The 20,548-nt window shown below is 45.9% G+C and overlaps 1 protein-coding gene across 2 annotated transcripts in view; it reads left to right on the forward strand.

Moving 5' to 3' along the window:
• The window catches only part of LOC146835071 (vitamin D3 hydroxylase-associated protein-like), a 338,024-nt gene that overhangs the window by 63,754 nt on the left and 253,722 nt on the right, over positions 1 to 20,548 (forward strand). For both annotated transcript variants that reach the window (XM_085602735.1, XM_085602736.1), the window contains one exon: positions 5,099 to 5,242. In XM_085602735.1, the coding sequence (XP_085458861.1) occupies positions 5,099 to 5,242 (144 nt within the window). The remainder of the gene's footprint in view (positions 1 to 5,098; positions 5,243 to 20,548) is intronic.

A 20,548-nucleotide genomic window follows, 5' to 3' on the forward strand; every position in this document is an offset into this window, starting at 1 on the left:
GTCCAAATAGTGTAGAGTAGATGAGCACAGAATGCCTGGGCTAGGGCTGTCCGGTGGTGAGGACACTGGTGGGGCATAAAGGCTCAACATACAAAGGCTGACCCAAATGTCGTATGAGTGAATCACTTTAAGTGATCAATATGAACGACTGGAAGTTCACTCCGAGAATTAAATGAGAAAGCAAATAGTAACCTGATGGCAGTGACAATAACAGTAGATCAGCTTCAAAATGAAACACGTATGTGCGGCAATAGTCTGGCAGAAGGACAGTCATAAAATCATGGCCTCCAGTCCAGATGCAGCATGTTAGATGGAGTAGTGAGAGGAGTACAAAAAGGGTATTATTGATACTGTAGATGAAACACATAGTGCGATGTGAACACAGCAATAGAACAGTCATCATGTGCACAATGATGCAACTCAACATCATTAGCCATCATAGGAGTGCAACAGCAAAGTACTCAAGATGCAAAACCACTTATATGCGATATGCGCGGAACCGTTGAGCAATTACGACTACCCAGATTGAAGTTCAGCAGAAGAATAGTTAGGATAAACAACATGAACATAAAACAAGAACATAGAAGCAGAAGGGAGAGTGCAACAGCAGAAAATTTACAACAGCCACCATGCAGCATAGGCATACCAGTTGAGTAATCACAATACAATTTCTTTTTTTAATCTACCTGGTGCTACAACATTTGGGATAGCAGGGTAATCGCAGATGGTAAACAGAAGAGAACTATATACACTGGCCAGTCCAGTTTCTACACAACTATTCATAAGAAATTCCCTGACCATCTCAAGTCCTGAACTGGATCTTCAAATATCTCCCATAAGTCACACTTAAGGAGCTCCTCTCCTCAAGCGCCCTCTATCAATGCATTAGAATACTCATAAATCTGCCCCACCCCTCATAAGGCCTCACCTGCCCCATCTCAGAATGGATACAGAGCTTGTCATTGCCGGTCGCCATGCCGTCAAGATCAACTACCCTCCCAACCTCTCAAATAAATGCAGCCAAGAAACACAAACATATGCTACTAAAAACTCGACACGCAATTCTTATATCTGACTTTTATTTCTGTGCAAATAAAGGGAAATAACCAATGATTTGATATTCTACACCAGAAAACAGGCGCAATGGAGGAATGTCTTCTACTCCATGCTTCGTATAACAGATACTAGAAAAACACAGGACGGCCTCAAACTTACAGCCTTGCGCTTGTCTCTCTACAATGCGAACACCACCATTTCCCTTTAGAATAACGGGGTTATCCTAATTCAAGCTTCAGATGACAAGTTAGCCAAGATGAATAATATCTTCCCCTTCCTCAAGACTGCTGCTAACTCCAAGCCGTCTCTTTCGCCCTCAAAACATGATCTCACAAACGGCATCAATCTCTCATCCCTCCTCAGGCCTGGGGTGATCAAATCTGATCATAACCCCCCTCACTCGTGAAGCAACTTCGGTTTCATCCAGCCACCTGACTGAGGATCATCAGAACCTACACAGTCCACATCACCTATGAACCAAGCAGCTACTGGACCTACAATTTCTCGCAACTCCCGGGCTCCTCACGGATCCAAACTGGTTCCCTTGGTGAGGATTCCTCTCCCTACTCCCCACCCCCCTCCTCCTCTAGGGACCCTCCCTGCCTGATCCACCCTAACACGCCCCTTTCCTCACCTTAACACCATCTGCCGCACACAACCCCTATCACCCGCCATTCACCAGTGGCTCCTCTCCCCTCCCTAACAGAGATTTATCAAGACCACACTGCTTCATGCATCACCCTTAACCTGCTCAATGCCCCCTTGGTCACCCAGAAAACTAACAGCATCAATTTCAACATTGAATCAAAGAGGGCCCTTCTCCCAATATATAAAACCACAGCCCCACCTGCCCACCAAGAGCCACTCATCCCCCCTAGTTTAAGTCTCAAAAACAATGCATCCTGGCACACCTTTACTCACCTCAATGAAAGTGACATTTACAACACCCTCCTTGCAATCAATCTGTCTAACCACTTCAGTGACCCTCTTCCGCCTTCCATTTTCAAGGAAATAAAAACCTCTATCCTTCCCTTATGGTCCAAGATCTTCAATGCTTCACTAGTGCAAGGCACGATCCCCGAATGTCTAAAAGCAGCACAGGTCTCCCCTATCCTTAAAAAACCTAATGCAGACAGTTCTGATCTGAGCATCTTCCGCCCCATTTCCAACATCCCCACACTGGCAAAACTTCGTGAAAAATGTGTGTTAATTCAACTCTGCTCACACATAGAGAAATTCCAACTGTTGAAACATCATCAATCTGGCTTCAGGAAAGGGCACAGAACCGAATCGGCACTCACGCACATCACAGATGACATCTTAAAATTTCTAGACCATAATGAATCCTGCTTATTGATCCTCCTCGACTTATCTTCTGCCTTTGACACTGTGAACCACATAAAACTACTATCTTCTCGGGAACACAGGATGTGCCTTTCGGTATTGAAGTGGTTCACTTCCTTCCTTCAAAACAGAACCCAAAGAATAAGGATGAATCACTCTCTTTCCCAGCCCCATACAGTAACTATAGGGGTTCCACAGGCGTCTCCCCTATCATCCATACTGTTCAATCTATTCTTGGAACTGTTAGCAAATGCCTTGAACTCCGCGAACATCCTTTTTTTCATATGTATGCGGACGACATTCAACTTTATCTGAAAATCAACCCACCAGAATACATCATCTCACTCAACTCAATCTTGATTAACACTCAAAACTGCCTCACAGAAAACAACCTCATGCTCAACACATTCAAAACTGAATTCCTTCTCATCGCTCCCCCTAATCACATTCCCTAGACTGACCTTTGGATGAAACACCTCGCAGCCTTCAACTGTTCCCCCCACATTATTAAGTCAGCTAAATCGCACGGAATCACACTAGACTTGCACTTGCTGATATCTGTACAGATGCGTCACTTTCTTGTAAATCTGCCCCTTGGAACTCTCTTCCCTCGGCAATCCGTACAATCTCCTCAACCGCTTCCTTAAAAAAAGAAGTAAAAAAAACCTCCTAATGCTCAAGTTCCTGCCTGAATAGGCCTTTACTACTAGAGTACATTACTGCCCTCTATTTGGTCTTCTTGATTAACTTTGGACATTATTATATACCCGGGAATATCATTGTTTAGCATGCATTTTACATACATATGTTCAAATGTTCCTCACCTATTGCTGTATCTGCCCTAACCTTATGTGAAGAGTTCCGACACCTACAGGAGTCTTGCACGCGTCTTGTATAATTATGTAACAAACAAATGTTTTTGCTTCCTAGTACTGTAGCCCCCTCACCCAAAATTGTTAAGCGCTCTGATACCCGTAAGGGTCATGTTCGTACAAAACTTTATAAATAAATAAAAAATAAACTTAAAATAAACAAGGACTGTTATGAGCCCCGATGTAGCCCAATATGGGGCAGCTATATGACCTTTTAGCTAAATTTGTCCTACCTTGCTCTATATAAAAGCTCTGGCGCGGACTTTTTACCTATTTATGTGGCAAATAAATGTTGTGTGGTTTTCTTCGAAAACTAGCCTCATTTATTATGCATGAGGATTCTTAGTATCACAGAGTAGGATTACCATCTTCTGTATAACTCTGTACAAAGTCACCTCTATCGTCATCCTTGGACAACAGACCCACAGTACCATTACGCATCTAGGTAGAATCCCTGAGGGCATTAAAGACTTACATATTTACTGGGCAAACTAGAGGAGAAACGTCCATGCTGACTCAAGACGCTGAGATTCCTGCTTGCAGAATCTTCAGCACACAGTGGTCTGGCATCCCTTTCGGGGTGTCCACCTCATACCCAGACAGGGTCCTTCATTCTCTCCCATCATCTAATGAGGTTAGTTCTTTCCTAGGGGGATTCTTGGCTTTACACCCGCATACATGCAAGGTACACTTACGTGCACTTAGATAGGGTCTGCATAGTAGGAGTACGCCTGGTTATTGCATGGTATCTATATGCTTGCATATATTCCCTGTTTTAGCACCATGGTAGATTTCTACCTTTTATTTACTCTGTTAGTGTTTGCAACCTTGTATATCAGTTTCTGTCTAATGGTTGTTGAAGCGCATATATTGTATACTAGAATGACGCTGGTTCGATAAATGCTTATTGAATAAAATTCCCATAGTTTATTCTGTGTATCTCTCTGTGACTAAGTGAGCACGAGTGACTGAGCGAAAAGTGCTGTACTGTTTCCTTAAACCCTGAGGGGCCAGGGTTGTCATGTTTGATAGTTGCCAGAAACTGTTCGCTGCTTGGTAAGAGGGGGCTTAGGGTGGCACTGGATGCTAGCTGGTCTACAGGCTAACATATCCATTGGGTGTCTGGAATCAGTTTGGACACCAATCCCGTAGTTTATGTTGTCTAAACAGGCAGATCCTATATAAATTTATAGGAACTACACATCAGGACCAGCCGGTGTTACTAAGGCACAGTAGTAAATAGTAACAATTCAACTGAGATGTGACAAGAACTCAGTAAGATTAAAGAAAAGAACAATTAAAAGTCAAGGTCCACCAAAATATAGCGGGGACACATGAGCAGGATAATCAAAACAGCAGGTTCATCCAGGTGCAACATGAGCTAGGTAGAAGTAAAGTTAGTGAAATTGCAACGCAAGTTTCATCCAGATGCAACACGATTGTAAAAATATATTGCAAAATAGTGGTAGGTGTACTCTGTAATAAGATAATCTTATAGGAGAGAAGATAACGAGATAGGACTGAACCAGACGTGATGTTAGTGAAATAGCAGGTGAAAGAAGACAGCTCATAGTATGGATCAACAGACAAGTTTAGGTGTAAAGTATCATTCATCTGTGAAGTGAAAAATTCAATGTCATGTTATAATACAAGCTATGATTCGTCCAAATGGGTCGTAGGTGCGAGCCGGGTCAGCCCTGTAGAATAATCCCTTGTGCCTTTTGCTTCTTTGCTGGTCCTGGCGGTGGAACAAAGTACCTGCATTTGTAAGTAAAGTTGTTCACCAGTACACAGTAAAGACATTTAATTCATACATTTTGTTTAAGGCTTTGGAGGTGCACAGGCAGGTGAACTGCCTGACTGGATACCTTCCTGAGTGTGAGGAGCAAGTTCAGGAGATGAAGAAACAGAAGGAGAAAGGCCTGCTGTATGGAGTACCAGTCAGTATCAAGGAGCACTATGGCTACAAGGTGAGACCCTTTACTAGCACTCCTACATTGATGTAAAGACCTGTACTGTTTACGGCCTCTAGAAGAAATTATGAAAACACTTTAATTTACACAACAAAAGTTACATTCAGAATGCTGTGTGCTAAACAAGAGCAACTTTAGCAAAACAGGCAAAGGTTTATTTAATCAAAGAAATTGTCGCTGTGACTCTTACGATGTTCTATACCAATAGTTTGGGTAACCTTTTCTTTAAATGAAATGTTGGTTCCACATCCGTAGCAATGGCAAGAGGTCGCTGGAAGAGCTAATATTAAATGCCTAAGTGCATCTCTTCCAATGTAATTGTATTTTATTATTCAGAGGTATCCATTACAGGAAGTGCAATATCTTCACACAATATGCAGCCAATAAGGTCTGAAAATTATCAAAGCCATAAAGATTGTAAAAAGTATAAAAACAATAATAAAATTATAGGTTCTTTTGTTACTTAGCATAATCAATCTATGCATATTCGTACAAATTTTGGTTCTGTATTTTCATGTCAATTTGAATTCATATATAGTCTATGTAATCATTTTCTTACTAAAGGCTTCCAGTATAAATGTAGGCACTACCATATATTTAGTATATATCTTCAGTATAACAGAAAAGGATGATTACCTCAAATACCTAATTTGCAAAGTATATGGTCCATATGTTTTCTAGTGTTTCCTGATTCAATTCTCAAAGGAATAAAAAGTAATCAAAAGCATCCTGTTTCATTCCAGACAAAATGTTCTCAAGGCAAATTCTATTAGTTGATATTCATTTTGAGCATTCGACATTTGCAAATATCATGAAGTTCATCTTTCTAACCCACTTCAGTTGTTGTATTGGCGGAGGTCAGGTTGAAAGTGTCAGGTACTTGTACCATGCAATGAGTGAACCATGTGGCGATCGGCGTGTAATCATTGTACTCACTCTCTGCCGATATTTCCTCTTGAAATACTCCGTGGTTGCACGGTTAGTAGATGTACTGTGTAGTGAAGGACAGCTGGCCAGAAATGTGTCAGGATGGGACATTCTTGCTTTCTGAGTGCAGCAGAAAACCTCTGCATTAACTTCTTTCCCATTGCAGCAATATACTAATAGTAACTGAACAACATAAAAGTAGACCCGAATACATGAAGGGCTATCAAGAGGAATAATTCTTGTTTAATAAAAGAACCCTCACTCACCAACCTAGTTGGTGACATGCTTCATCATTGGGTTCCCACCAGAGAGGCCGAGTGCCTCTCCGGTCTTCTGCGACGCCTGACTACAGCGGACCGGTTTGTGAAAGTGCAAATGATAGTGCAAAGGTTAAAATTGCCTTAACCAGTCCAAAGGATTTTTAATGGCAGAGTAGTAAGGCAAGATTAAAAACTGTAGTGAAGTGGATGTTGAGACTGAGTAAATTGGTCGGTCACATCCTAAAAGATAGTGAAGTGTGGTCTACATGTTTCAGCCTCTAGGGGCCTATCGCAAGGCTTTCTTCAGGATCAGGGGTCAGGGCGGTATACACACGCTAAGGAGCACCTTAACCTGTGGCCTCAGGAGAACCGTACTGCTTACGGTTCTGGTGGCGCCTTCAGGACTTCTGAAGGTGTTGCGACTCTGTAAGACAAAAGCACACATGGGCAGTCACACATGTCACTTTACATATATACAAGTAGGCAGTTTTATACCGAGTCGTGGTGTGTGCACTTCGAGGTGAGACCTTTAGTCCTACATTTAGCCTAAGGTGATAGTGCTAGGGTGTATGACTGATTAGACACTAGTCCGATCGCATCAAATCGAGGTCTGGTTAACTAACCAGGAGATTTTAAATAAGCCAATATCATAGTGCTAAATGGAGGTTTATTAGTGGCATTCCAGCTCAAGGACTACCGGTTTGAAGTGATGTTAAAGCTGAGGGTGAACATGACTAAATAAAAATTAAACGCGTTCGTGTAGTTTGTGGCATCAGGTTTGACAAGGGATTAAATATAAAAAAATTGCTGCTATCTCTCTGATGTTCACTGCATGTGCTCCCTCATAGTCACTCAGCTATCGTCTCTTATTGAACTGAGCCACCTGGACTCAATGCACACACCCCTGAACCTCACACAACCTGACGCCTGGGCAAAACCCGAGGTTATAAATAAAAGAGGCATGAAGCTCTAGGGCTTCAGTCCTTGTCATACAACTAGGTGTGTGCAGGTTGTGAGTTATTCTCTGCGTGGCAGCAGTGAAAATGACTAGGCCACACAGAACACTGACGACGAGGGTGGTGAGACACCCCCATGCTTTATCACCAGGCCCTACCTGTAACTCATACCCTTCTCCCCAGAGCTGCAACACCACCCTAGTGCAACACACGCCTGTCGAGTCCCATCCAAAGGGCGCTCACAGCAGCAGGTTGACTGCCAAGGAGACATCAGTGCCCCCTGACATGCCAGGAAACCGGAGGATGATGGAAGAGGCAAGAGTGCTGTAATTAGCAAGGAACTGTGTAGTGTTCTGAACTAAAGTTATTTGATGAAGCCTTGGGTCGAAGGGATTCTGTGGAATGTTGGGGGTATTGGAATTGTGTGGGTAGAAGTGTGAATTGGTAAGGTGTCTGTGAGCAGCATGGGGCGATTCAACATCCTGTGAGCGATGCTGACTAAACTACGATGTTTGCAAGGGCTAGACTGACCATAGCAGGCATCGGGTGTTTCCCCAAGAGGCTGGACGGGTGGGGGTGTTTTTGTTACTTAGGGCTGATTTTACAGCAGTGCTACAATATCAACCACAGTAACAAAAGCAGTAGTGCTGGGGGCTGGTTTAGTTGAGCAGCAGTGTTTCACACTTACACCCTCGACCAAAACCATCCAACCCCTTCCCCCCTGCACCCACCGGGGGCCAGTCCGGTAAAATTGCCAGGGCTGCTTTGTGTTCTCAGTCGGGGTCTTATGTTTGCACATGCCAGTGTGTACTAACATCCTTATAAACTGTCCCAAGCTTCTCATCAGAACTGGAGAATTGCTTCGAGCAAGCAGATCACCTATTGACTGGCTGCTGCAGCAGGAACTACTGCGGTGCTCTGTCGCCCTTGTGTGATAAAAAGTGGTAGCTTGTATTAGAAGGTTTTGAAAGTTGATTCCGTGGACCAGTCCACTGCTTTCGTTATGTCTTGAAAATGGGTACCTAAAAAGTACGATTTCAAGGCAATAGCTGCTCTCATGGAGTGAGCTCCGAATTAACTAGTGCCAAAACCGGCTTGTAACAGAATCCATTTTACCCAAAGTGCCAAGGTGGCTAATCACACTGGATGAAATAGTTGCCAAAGGTGAATTCAAGGTTGACCGCCATAAGATTTTCTCAATTCTATCATATGATCATCATATTCCTTCAAGCATTGCACAATGCACAGTTCTGGATTATCTGAAAAACTAGGATATGCGATCTGTTTTGTAAAAGTCTTTATTCTCCTAATCAAGCCCCAGGGATTTTTTATCTGACACTCTTCAACTGAAAACTAAGCATGGGACCACAGTCAGTTTTTCTGAAAATTGTTTCTTGGATAAATCTGAGGGGTATATTCACAAGAATGTGTGATAACTACTGCAAGAGTAGGGTAACGCAACTTTCAATATTGCAGCCCATCGCGGGAAAATAACCCATGTCAACGTGGACCGGCAAATGTGCACAACCAGGCAAATCACATCTGTAACCCCAGGGATATGTATCATGACAATGCACAATTCCAAACATTAACCTGCAAAAATGTTTAATTCACACATGCAGTGCAATTGGACATCTATTACTGTCCCATGATTGCCACGGACCGACACAATGTGACGTGCTCATGAGAAGTTGGTCTCAATGATGTAGTTACTATGGGCCATTCCTGCCGCAGCTGCAGTGGGATGTGGCCCACCTGCCCATCACCATCATCATCGTTCGGTACCTCTGGTACTAGGATCCATGGGGCCCTGGTGTGAACACAGATGTTGTGCAACACACAACATGCAACGATCATCTTGCACACGACGCCTGGGCTGTACAGGAGCTTCCTACCTGTGCAGTCCAGGCACCTGAAACGTGACTTCAACACACCAAATGTGCGTTCAACGAAGCCCCTGGTGCGTATGTGGGCCGTATTGTACTGCCTCTGGGTGGTTGTGTTCGGGTTCAGGAGGGGTGTCATCAGCAAGGGCAGAGTGCATATCCTTGATCACCTGTGACAGTGCAGGGAAAAAAGAGTCAATACTTGGTTCGGCAGGATGTGTTGGCAGGGCCACCAACTCAGTGACGCCTGTGCTGGCTGTGTGTGGGGTGAGTGTAAGCCAGCCATCAGGGAGTAGCCCTGGATGACCATGGAGTGGTGTAGTTGTGTCTGGTAGGTGGTCGTGTAGTCTGACATGTCGAATGTGGCTTGGTCACGTGTGCATCCCCACTGATGTGCTTTGTGCGTTATTGGCTGTGGGATGTTTGGTGTGTTGATTTGGTACTTACCAACGAGCAGTCCAGTTCCATATGTGCCATACTGGAAGCGCTGATTGATGATGGACTGTTGGAAGATGAAGAAATCGTGCACACTACCTGGGTAGTTTGCGACAACATTGGTGAAGAGTCCCCGGTGGGCCACTATTGCCTGCACATTGATGTAATGCATGTGCTTTCAGTTGCGGTAGTGGTGTGAAGTATCCGGAGGGGACACAAGCGGAACATGTGAGCAGTCAATTGCCCCCAACATGGCCGGGAATCTGGCTATGGCGTAGAAGCCTTGCTTTGTCTCCAGCTGTTCCTGCACAGTGTTGGGGAAGTGAAGGTACTGAGGTATGAAGCTGAGGATGGCATCCAGACTGGCTGTGAGACCCCTCCGACTCTGGCAGTTGTTGGTTGGAATGTCCCAGAGGCCAACAGGTGCAGCACAGCCAGCAGCTTTGTCTGAGGTGGGATGTTGGTCCTCTGCTATGTTGGGACTGTCAGCCTGTGGGCGATGTTGCTCATGATTTAGGGAATGGTTGTCCTTTTGATCATGTAGTGGGCAATGACTTCAGTGGGCATTATGTCTGTGAGAGTGGTGCATTTTCGGTAGGTCCGCTGTCTTACTCTACGCTGCCTCTGTGGTGGTTCGGGGGGGCAGGTCCGGGGGTTAGTGGTGGTCTGCGTTACTTGCACTTAATCTCATTCACCACGGGACTTTAGGATCCTGGAGAGTGTAGCAGCTCCTACATAAAAACATCCCTGAGCTCCTCCCTCACAGTGAGGGAGTTGTAGGAGGAGATACCCAAATGATGAAGCATGTCACCTATAGTGAGTTAGGGTATTCGTCCATAAAGGGATCTCTCCCCTATGGAGAGTTGATATTTAAATATAATCTGTTACAATAACTACACATCATTATTATAGACCCGAGGATTTCTAGTGTTATTATCTAAAACAAACATCCAGTCTTGGTCTCTGAGGAAATCTCTGCGAAGGTTAATCCCCTCCATCTTGAAGTGGTGGTAGAGTATACACCCATTGAACTCTTTCAGATTTATAAATGCAGGGTCGGAATGACAGGGGCAAATGGCATCCTTCTTCAGGAGTTGGAGTACCTCCTCTTGCATATAGTTCCGATTTTATTGGAAAAATGAGAAAGGATGGGAAAGGAAACATTGGCGAGGAATACCATAGAATTCAATCTTGTAACCTGTTTTTATCTCTAGGACCCATAGGTCAGACATCAAAGAACTCCCCTTGAAGAGGAAGAGTTGAGTTCTGTACCCCAATACAACTGACAAAGGACGAGTGACCCTTACCTTGGGGGGGGCCTGTTCCAGTTTTGTGGTTCCCTTGGGTAGAATGACCTACACAAGCTCTTGCATGATAAAAGGTGTCTCTGGGTTGGTCTGTATAGCCGCGACCGCAGGCTTGAGTGGCACTGGGGGGCCTCATAGAGTTGCTTGGCCAGACAATTGCCCTGTATAACTGCTGACCCGGTGCAAAAAGGCGATAGTTGGAGAACTTGTGGAGGGACGACTGGGCCTTGTCAAAAGCCGTAAAGGTTTAGGCGAATTTTCCCAGGTCTTTACAAAATAATCTCTGAAGAGTATTCTGTTGGCCATAGTGCCTGCTTCTGCCATGGCGAGTATGGTCAATTTATGGTCAATGCAAGTAAGGACTGATCCCCGGCGCTCCACACAGAACAGTTTGCTTGTCTAACCGGCATTACCTAACAGTGTGAGCGATGGATAGCCCTCTCGTGGATGGGTCCTGCGTGGAATATGCGTGGTCAAGGGCAGGGCTTGCGAGATGCCTACCATTGCCTCTGTGTGGGGACAGTCGTCAGACTTCGCCCGGGCTTTGCCACTTCCAGGGAAAGGATCTGAGAGACCTGGGGGCCAGGTCTAGAGGGGGTACAGTCAGGGGCATGTGCAGGGTGTACTTTCTCAATGGGCGGGTAAATGACTGGAGGGCTAACTCCAAATCTCATTCGACAGAGTGCATGATTGAAGCATCTAAGGCTTACACCATACTGTCTGCAAAAATGTACCTCTCATCTACGGTTTCGTCATAGGCCATATCTAGGGGGACAGTTCTGTTCTGCCATGATTGATATCAGGTGTTTAACAGGTGGTAGACGTTGAGTGACACAACCCTGAGGGAGAAGGAGGGCAACTCAGTTAACAGGCCGTAGTAGGGAGGTAGATCGTTGTATGAAGGATGCTGCCTTGGTAATATGCAGGGTCCGCATGCCCCAAAGGTCAAACCTGTATATCCTTTGTTCTTGCCCTGGCTGCAGGGCATAGAGACGCGATAAGGACCTGCCTCCATGAGCATGGGAGGAACAGCTCACACCTGCTGAGTCACACGTATGAGCTCACCCACCTTATACAGTTTGGGTTTCCCGCTGCGTGCTGGGAGACAGATACAAATAGGAGAGATTCCTGTCCGTAGCAGCAAAGCTGTTGGATTTGGCCCTTTTTTCAGGGTCATCCCAGAACTTTTTGCCTTCCTCCGGTGTTTTTTCTGACCTGTTGGTGGTGGTTTCACGACTCCGGGCACTTTCTCACTGCTGTTCAGTGTTAAAGTGCATGTGCTGTCTATGGTAAACTTGGTAAGATTGATGTACACCTGTTTGGCGTATTTAATTTACCTATCAATCCCTTGAAAAGTGATATGTCATATACCCGGGCCAGTAAATTAAATGCTATTGGTGGGCTTGCAGCGCTGCTTGCGCCACACACCAAAGTAGTCTTTCAAACCTGTCTCAGGCCTCTGCTATTGCAGGGCCTGAGTGCGCTGTTTAGTGCCGCTGTGACGTGGCACATAAAGTGGTTGCCAGGTCCGTGACTCCCCTTTTACTACATATCCGTCACCCCTAAGGTAGGCCCTAGCTAGCCCTACGGGCATTGTGTGATGTAGGTAAAAAGTAGGACATGTGCCTTAACTGTGTGGCATGTCCTGGTAGTGACAAACAGCCTATTTGGTTTCTCACTGCTGTGAGGCTGCCCTCTCATAGGAATGCATTGCAATTCCCTTATATGTGTTTTTCAGTGGTAATTCCTGACATGAGAGGAGCAGCGTGAACACGTTTGGTATATTTAGAATAGTGGCGATAAATGCTGCGTAATGGTGTTTGCAGATTTATTATCACTATTTTAGGACTGATGCTATTTATCTTTGTGCCTGCCTGTCGTGTATTGACTGTTTGGCCTTAGAGTGACAGGGGCTGGGGAGGAGCAGTGGCTCTAGAGGGTCTGGGTGTGTCAGCGCAACGCCGAATAGGCCTGATCTGAATTTGGAGTAGTCGGAGGAGCAGCACCGAACTTGAATAGGGCTGTGCCTGCCTTCCACAATGCTGGCTCCTCCCCCAGTAGTGTGAATAGGGCCAGAGCCTACAATGACAATGAGGAGTGTTGTGCACTTGATGAGTGCCCCCCAGAGTTGGTTTGGACTGGTCACAGAGCCCTGTGCCAAGGGGAAAAACAAAGACACATTGTGGTATAAATATTGGAGCTGTGACCCCATGTCTGTTGGACTTTGTGAACTCACTGAACTGGTGCTTACTGAAGGACTGCTGGGTGCCAGGAGGAACTACCACAAATGACTTCCTCTCTGCTGGAGGGCCCTGTGAGCTGGCCTACCTGGGCCCAGCTCTGCTCTGTGTGACCTGAAATCCAGTGTGTGGTGAGCTCTGTGTTCTGCACCTCGGGAGCGCTTTCTGGAGAAGAGTAACCTGTGAAGTGCAGCCCCTTTCTCCTGCCACTAGGGAGAAGGAGTGGGGAGTACTGCATTCTTGTACCCCTGAAGTGTGGGGGTCCTGGCCACTAAAAGCACATGGTGGGCACTTTGCAGGTCGTCCCCTATCCCCAAGAAGTGGGCTTGTCTTCTGTACTCGACAAGAGCGGCCCGCGAACCGGAAGTCAGGCAGGGAAAAGCTTGACCGTAGGCGGTGCTCCCCTTGAGGAAGGAATGGGATGATGGGCGGAGCTCCCCCAGAAAGGAGGAAGCCGATGTGCACCCAACAGGGGGGAGCAGCGTCTTCCAGTCCGACACAGCTAGGGGCTACGATGTCCGCAGGAAGTTGTGGAGACGTTGCTCTGAGTTTCCCGATGGTTTAGCACCACAGCACTGGCGGAGTTAGTGCAGCTCACAGGTGGTGGGTGAGTTTGAAGCCTTACGCCTCTATCACCCTCGTGGGGCAGCTGCCTTGAGCAATTGGGTTGTCCATGTGGAGGGGAGACACTCAGTGCCTCCCCTTTCCCTATCTCAAAGGGAGCGTTTCTTTCGACATCATGGACCGGCAGAGAGGACGCCTTCACGGGGGTCCTGGTATGGCAGAATCAGTCAGAGCAGCCTCTCCGTCACGCTTTTGTGCACTAGGGGCTATTCCTGGTAGGGTTAGACCAGGGAGAGACCTTGACGGATGCCCCCGGTAGTTATAATTTCCACAGACCCTGTTGTAGGCAGGCACGTGGCCCAGAAGCTTACGGGAAGGACACCCGATAACCTAAAGAGGATCGCAGGTATCGCACTGGGTGTGGTGCTCATGGAGTAGTGTGCGTATGTTATATGTGGTCATTGCGGTGCACTGTTCTTATGGTTTTCACTGCATCTTTTTGGCTTCACACTGCAATAAGTGTTTTGAAGTGCACTACTGCTGATTAAGTTTTGCATAATATGCTATGCTAGGTAATGCTATGATGTTCATGCCTAATGTGTTTATGCTAAGTGACCCATTTCCAGTGGTTACTGGTTGTCTTCACTAACTGTGAATTATGATGGTTATGGCAGTGCTCTGATTGGCCCTATAGTGTATATAATCCCAGTAAAGTCATGCCAGGTGGCACAGTGTATATATGTGATATGTTCTAATGTGTTTTATGGATAATACAAAAGCTATTTTTACATAACCTTGTGTGGAATTTCTTTTGTGATGTGCCTAGTGTGTCGCTGCTGTGTGTGTTGCGCAAACGCTTTGCACATTGCCTCTGGGATTAGCCTGACTGCTCTGCCAAGCTACCAAGGGGGTGAGTAGGGGTTATCTTCAGTGTGTAACTCCCTTGCCCGGACTAGAGTGGTGGTTTCTGCCTGGCTTAGGCGCATGCCCTAGCCAACTAGAAATCCCATCTCTAACAAAAGCACTCTGTTTCCTGGCCTTACAGACACCCTCTTTGGGTGTGGGAATGTAGCGGCAGGCATAGAAGGCCAAAAGCAAGTTCAAATGAACAGTCAAATGCAGTACATTTAACCAACAGTACATGAACAAAAAAAGTACTTCTCTGTAGTAGCATAAGCAGCAAAGAATGAGGATTAAAGATGATGCCGAGGTATTTTATAAAGGCACAGGCACGATGATTGGTACTGTATGATATCATTACTGGAATTATGGGAAATGTAGTTTAATTTGATTGGCAGCTGTTAAGGATATATCAATAAACAGCAAAGAAACGGAAGCCTCTGGTCCTGACATAGAATCTGATGCTGAGGGACCAGGGGGATGGCTGGCTCTTAGCTCTCCCGACCCTGAATCAACTCCTGCCACAGTGAGGGCAACACCAGGCCGGGCCATGTGACTCAGATGCTGCCACACCGAATGGAGCACCATTATGGTGGACAATGCCAAAAAAGTGCCTGTCAGCCCCGGGTGCCCCTGCTGCACAGCTAGATGGACTGGTGAGTGTGCATAGCTCCTTGGCTGCACTTTAGCCATTCAGCCAATTTATTGACCCTGCCAGTGTGACCCTGGGGTGGAAAACCAGCGTTGTCCTCCTCAACAATTACTTCAGAGTCACAAGAGCAATGGATGACGCCATCAAGAGATCCCAGCTTCTCCACTTTGTGGGTGAAGATATCTTCAAGCTTTTTGAGCCATCAAACATTCTGATGCCGTCATCAGGGTGCTGAATGCATACTTCAATCTCCAGCTAAACCCAGACTTTGAGCAATTCAAACTCCGATAGGTACACCTGTGCGAAGGTGAATATATCGACACCTTCTATGCATGTCTGTGGAAGACCACGTGCACAGATGACCAGGTCAAGGAAGACACGGCACAAATAATTCAAGGGTGTAGATCCACATTGCTCAGAAAACATCTTGATCCTGGCGAACTTATACAACCTCTCAGCATTCCACATGGAAGAAATGGAAGCACTATTAGCAAAAACATCACAGTCCTCGCACTCGTGACAGCTGCCCCATATCCAGTCAGAAACAGTGTATGCCATATGTTCCTGCCCTACACCAAGACATGCAGGCTAGACTGGTCATAGCAAAGGCTCCCACTGTAGGAACTACGGAGCTGAACAACATTCAGTGCACAGGTGTCATGTCAATGGGAATTCATGCTCCAGTTGCGGCATAATATACCACTTTGCCTGGGTACGCTGCAGCAGGGAAAAGGGGCAACAGCCATGAGGGAAATGCACACCTTCCATGGCAATTTGCACCCTCTCCCTCAAGGAAGGCGCACACCGCAGACAAGACAGCCAGACTTTGTGGAGAGGTGAAGTCTAAAGTGACAACACGAGTGATAAAGAATATGTGTTCCTCATTTCATACATGTTAAAGTCGAAATGCAGCAGACACCCCCAGCCGGTGTGAAACGTTCAGATATCCAGCACCTCTGTGAAGGCCCCCAGTCGACACGAGGGTGTCAGTAATGTGATGAGCGTAGGGCAGTACAACTACATGAGCCCTGGGCCAGCTCTGTGGCTGACTGAGACGAAGAACTGCTCATATTGAGGCCCACAACCCTTCCCATTAGCCAGAGTGCTGGAAGCGATGGTGAAACACAACCAAAAAGAAGCACCTGCAAGGTTCCACATCACCATGGAATGAAACGGGACACTGCTGGGCTGCCACACAGCTGAGGACCTTGAGTTAGTCTCTTTTGCACAGTCAGTCCATTCACTCCAAGTCGACCGACTCCTGGACCAATTCCCACTGCTGTTCCTAGGGCTGGAATGCTGGAATGGTGCTCCAGTGAAACCGCTGCCACTCCGGCACAGAAGAGTGCCTTTCTACCTCTGACCGTTGGTGGAACACTTATTGGAAGAGCTTGCATAAAATGAGGAAATCTGTTGCCTTGTATTTTCCTTTTTTTACTTCTTTGTTATCAGCTTAATGGTTCCTTGGCTGTGGGCGTGCCAATAAGCACTGGACATGGTGAGCTTGTCAGTCGAAAAGGTGGGGGTGTTCTGGATTGCTTTTTAAATGGCTTTGAAGATGGTGCAGGCTGGAAATGGAAGCGAGTGGAGTTACATTAGGGTGGGGGTGACATGGTCAGGTTTACTCATCCCCAAGATGAGGTATGCTGAAGTATGTTGGATTTCAGAGGGCAGCCCCATTATTGACAGGGACACGATTATAACATAAATACCACATTCACGAATCTACAGGATTTAGTCAACGAGAAAGGATTGTGGAAGTCCTGCATTACTATTTAGTGTACCCAATTTATGTAATAATTGATTACAAATTGTATAACAGTTTGATCATTTTGAAATTATCTGGATAGATTTAGAGTTTGACGGACGAGTTACTCGGTCTCAAAGAACGGCTATCCAGTGCCATAGGATATAATGCACATGTAATAAGGTAGACAGAATATAGTCATGTTTGTGACAGAGTAACCAGTGTGCCAAACTGTAAGCCAGGCCTATAATCTTAAAAGAGTAACAGGAGTAATGGTGACAGACTGTGAAGTAAAAGTGCAAATAGTGCACTTAAAGAGGGTAAGTGGAATACATTTCACATAGGACAGTCTGGCAAATAATGGCTGTTTAAATCACTATAGGCTTCCACTGAAACAGCAGCCAGGTCTCGTCCCCTGGCTCTGCCTGACCTCCTTTTAGTAACTGCCTTCAGTTTTATGTCCCATTAAACCAGATCTGCACAGTTATTCCTAAATCCATGGAGTTTAACTATTAATTGCATGGACTCATGGGGTATTATTTCGTGGTACTGGTAAATTCAAATACAATTGCATAACTACAATTAGAATTGCAACTACAAACATGGGTGCTGAGTTTGGAAGCTGACACTAGTGTGCAACTCGTAATGAGGGACTAAGTCAGGAATGACAGGTGATGGCATGCAGGATGCCCTTTAGGGGGTCTGTGTGTAGTCCATGTAGCAGGGCATTTTGCCATCTAGAAGTGGGAGTACAAGGGCTTGATCTGCAGTTCTAACGTTGCTTTTTGGGAAGAACGTTGTTGCTTTCCTTAATTAAAAAGATGGCACCAGGCCATGTTTAGGAAGTGTTCCTTGAAGATGTTGGTGTCTGTAGTGACCTTGGGCAGGGCACTAGGACCCTGCAGTGAACCATGGGGACCCCAGGGTAACCGGACACCACATCCGGTCAAGGGTGTGGGGAGGGGACAGTAGAGGGGACGAGGAAGCGTGGACAGACGTGATTAGGAGCAGCTCTGTGAAGAAGTATAATAAAGGAAAGAGATAGCCCCTACCTGTGTCCTATGTCTCTGTGGGATCATGGGGACACAACAACTGGCGACGAAAGCGCGCGTGATTCAAAGGAACTCTTGCGAGAGCGGCGGCCATCTTTAAGTCAGGCAAAATGGGCCAATAGGAACAAAGAACAGTGTGGCAGCCATTTTGAAGTCAGGCAGCCATTGAAATCAATAGGAAAACAGAAAAAGAGAGAGAAAAAAGGCATAAAAGAAGAGAAAAACAGCGAAACAAAGCAGGATACAGTGGAAACAAAGGGGCAAATAAAGAACTAAAGAAAAAATAAATAAATACAAATAAATAAATAAATAAAAGAACAGGGGAGAAGGACCAGAGAAGGAAAATGTGCGACAATGATGAGAAGACGAGCACGCAAGCCATGTTCCGCAGGCCTCTACTGTTGAGCCTATCGGAGCCACAAGCGGGCATCCGGTGGGAAAGATGGATCAGGAAATTTGAGCGCTACATGAGCGCCACGGACGTCCCGAATAGCAAGCAACTGCACCTGCTTCTGAATCTTGCAGGGGATGAAATAGAGGATTTATTGTTAACATTCCCCGCCGATCAAACGGCGGATTACAAGGGAGTGATAAAGTGTCTCACTCAGAAATTTGACCCCAAACGAAATGTTGATTTCGAGAGATACACATTCAACGCTGCATGCCAACAAGGAGAAGAGAGTCTAGATGACTTTGCAACGAGACTGAGAAAATTGGTCACGTACTGCGAGTTTGACAAATTTGACAATGAACAAGCAATAAGACTGTGCATCATCGAAGGTTGTCCATCGGAGGAGTTCAGAGCATGCATTCTGAAGGAACCAACGACGCTGGAAAAGATATTGACGATGGCTCGCACGGAGGCAAGGGCCACAGAGCACGCCAAGCAGATGGAGCTAGGAAAAGAGAAGAGAGTAGCGTTAGCACATTGCGTCTCTGGGAACTTCAAAAAGAAGAAATTCCAGGCGCAGACTGTACCAAAGAAGGGCGAACAAACATGCTACCGGTGCGGCCTCGAATTCCCACATGTCGGTGCCTGCCCAGCTATGGGTCAAAAGTGCACGGTCCTTCTCAGGGGCTGCTCCTAGAATATGGAACTCTCTCCCACCAGACATCAGAAGAATTCCCTCACTGACTCGTTTAAAAAAGGATGCAAAAACCTTCCTTATGGGCACATATCTTGTCTAACATTGCCTTAACTACTTTTATGGCACAAACTATGGCGGCCTTCCCCCCCCCCCCCCCCCCCCCTTCCCCCCTCCGAACTACCGGATCTCCTCTAACATCAGAAACTTGGGACCTGTTCAGTACAACTAAAAACTTACTCGTAAATACATGCCCCTCTTTACCCTTATACTCCCCACCATTGCTACTTGAGCTGTAATTGGTTGATTCTAAATCTGTCTGTATATAATTTTCTCTCCTGTAAAGCGCTCTGATACCCTAACGGGTCAAGTTCGCGCTCTATAAAACACATAAAATAAAAATAAAATAAAGTGCAACAGGGACAACCATTTTTCAAGCACGTGCATGACTAGACAATTCAGAAGTGAAAGAGGCAGAACAATGCGACCAAGGCTGTCCAGCAACAGGTAAGCACGACACATGGAAACAGCAAATCGCAGCTCCTCCGACGAAGCAAAAGAAACGGCAGCTCCTGTGTCGAAAGCGAGACTATATCTCATGTCAGATGCACCAAGAGAAGGAAAAGAGACAGAACACATTCATCTTGTGGAAAAACAACAAATAAAGAAGACCGCCACGGTGGACATCGGCGTAGGGAGCCACCAAGCTAAGTTTGTACTTGACAGTGGAGTAACATGCAACATCATGTGTGTGAGAAGTTGGCCTGGAATATGCTGTCCACTAGTTATAGGGAACACCTTGCACCAGTCCAATTCGACTCTTAAGGTGATAGGTTAAAAGACAACCTTTAAAGAAAGCTATCCTAGTGGTAGCTGTGGAGAGCAGCCTTCAGGTTAAGTCTTGAAGGAGTGTTAAGCTTATTGTTTTACCATAGATAACCTCTTGAATGACCAAATGAAAGAGTAGTCCACACAGGTATATATTAAAAATATATGTATTTATTCTAAGAATAATCCCACTAGTCTCTTTATGAGGCTGGAGGTAAAGATACAATTCAAACAAGCATTGATAGTTACAATAAATAGCACTGGAATCATAGGGCCCCAGGGGGGGAACAAACCATATATCAAAAAAGTGGTATAAGAACCACGACAATTCTACAGACAGTGCCTAGGGCACTTAGGGTCGCTGGCCCCTTACGAAACCACCCAAGGTAGTGAGGATGGGGACCCACGGGAGACGCGTGCAGTGGTGCAAGCTACTGTCGGGATCTCTATTAAACCCTATGGGG

Source organism: Triturus cristatus, chromosome 4_2 (genome assembly GCF_964204655.1).
Source record: "Triturus cristatus chromosome 4_2, aTriCri1.1, whole genome shotgun sequence".
Lineage (NCBI taxonomy): Eukaryota > Metazoa > Chordata > Amphibia > Caudata > Salamandridae > Triturus > Triturus cristatus.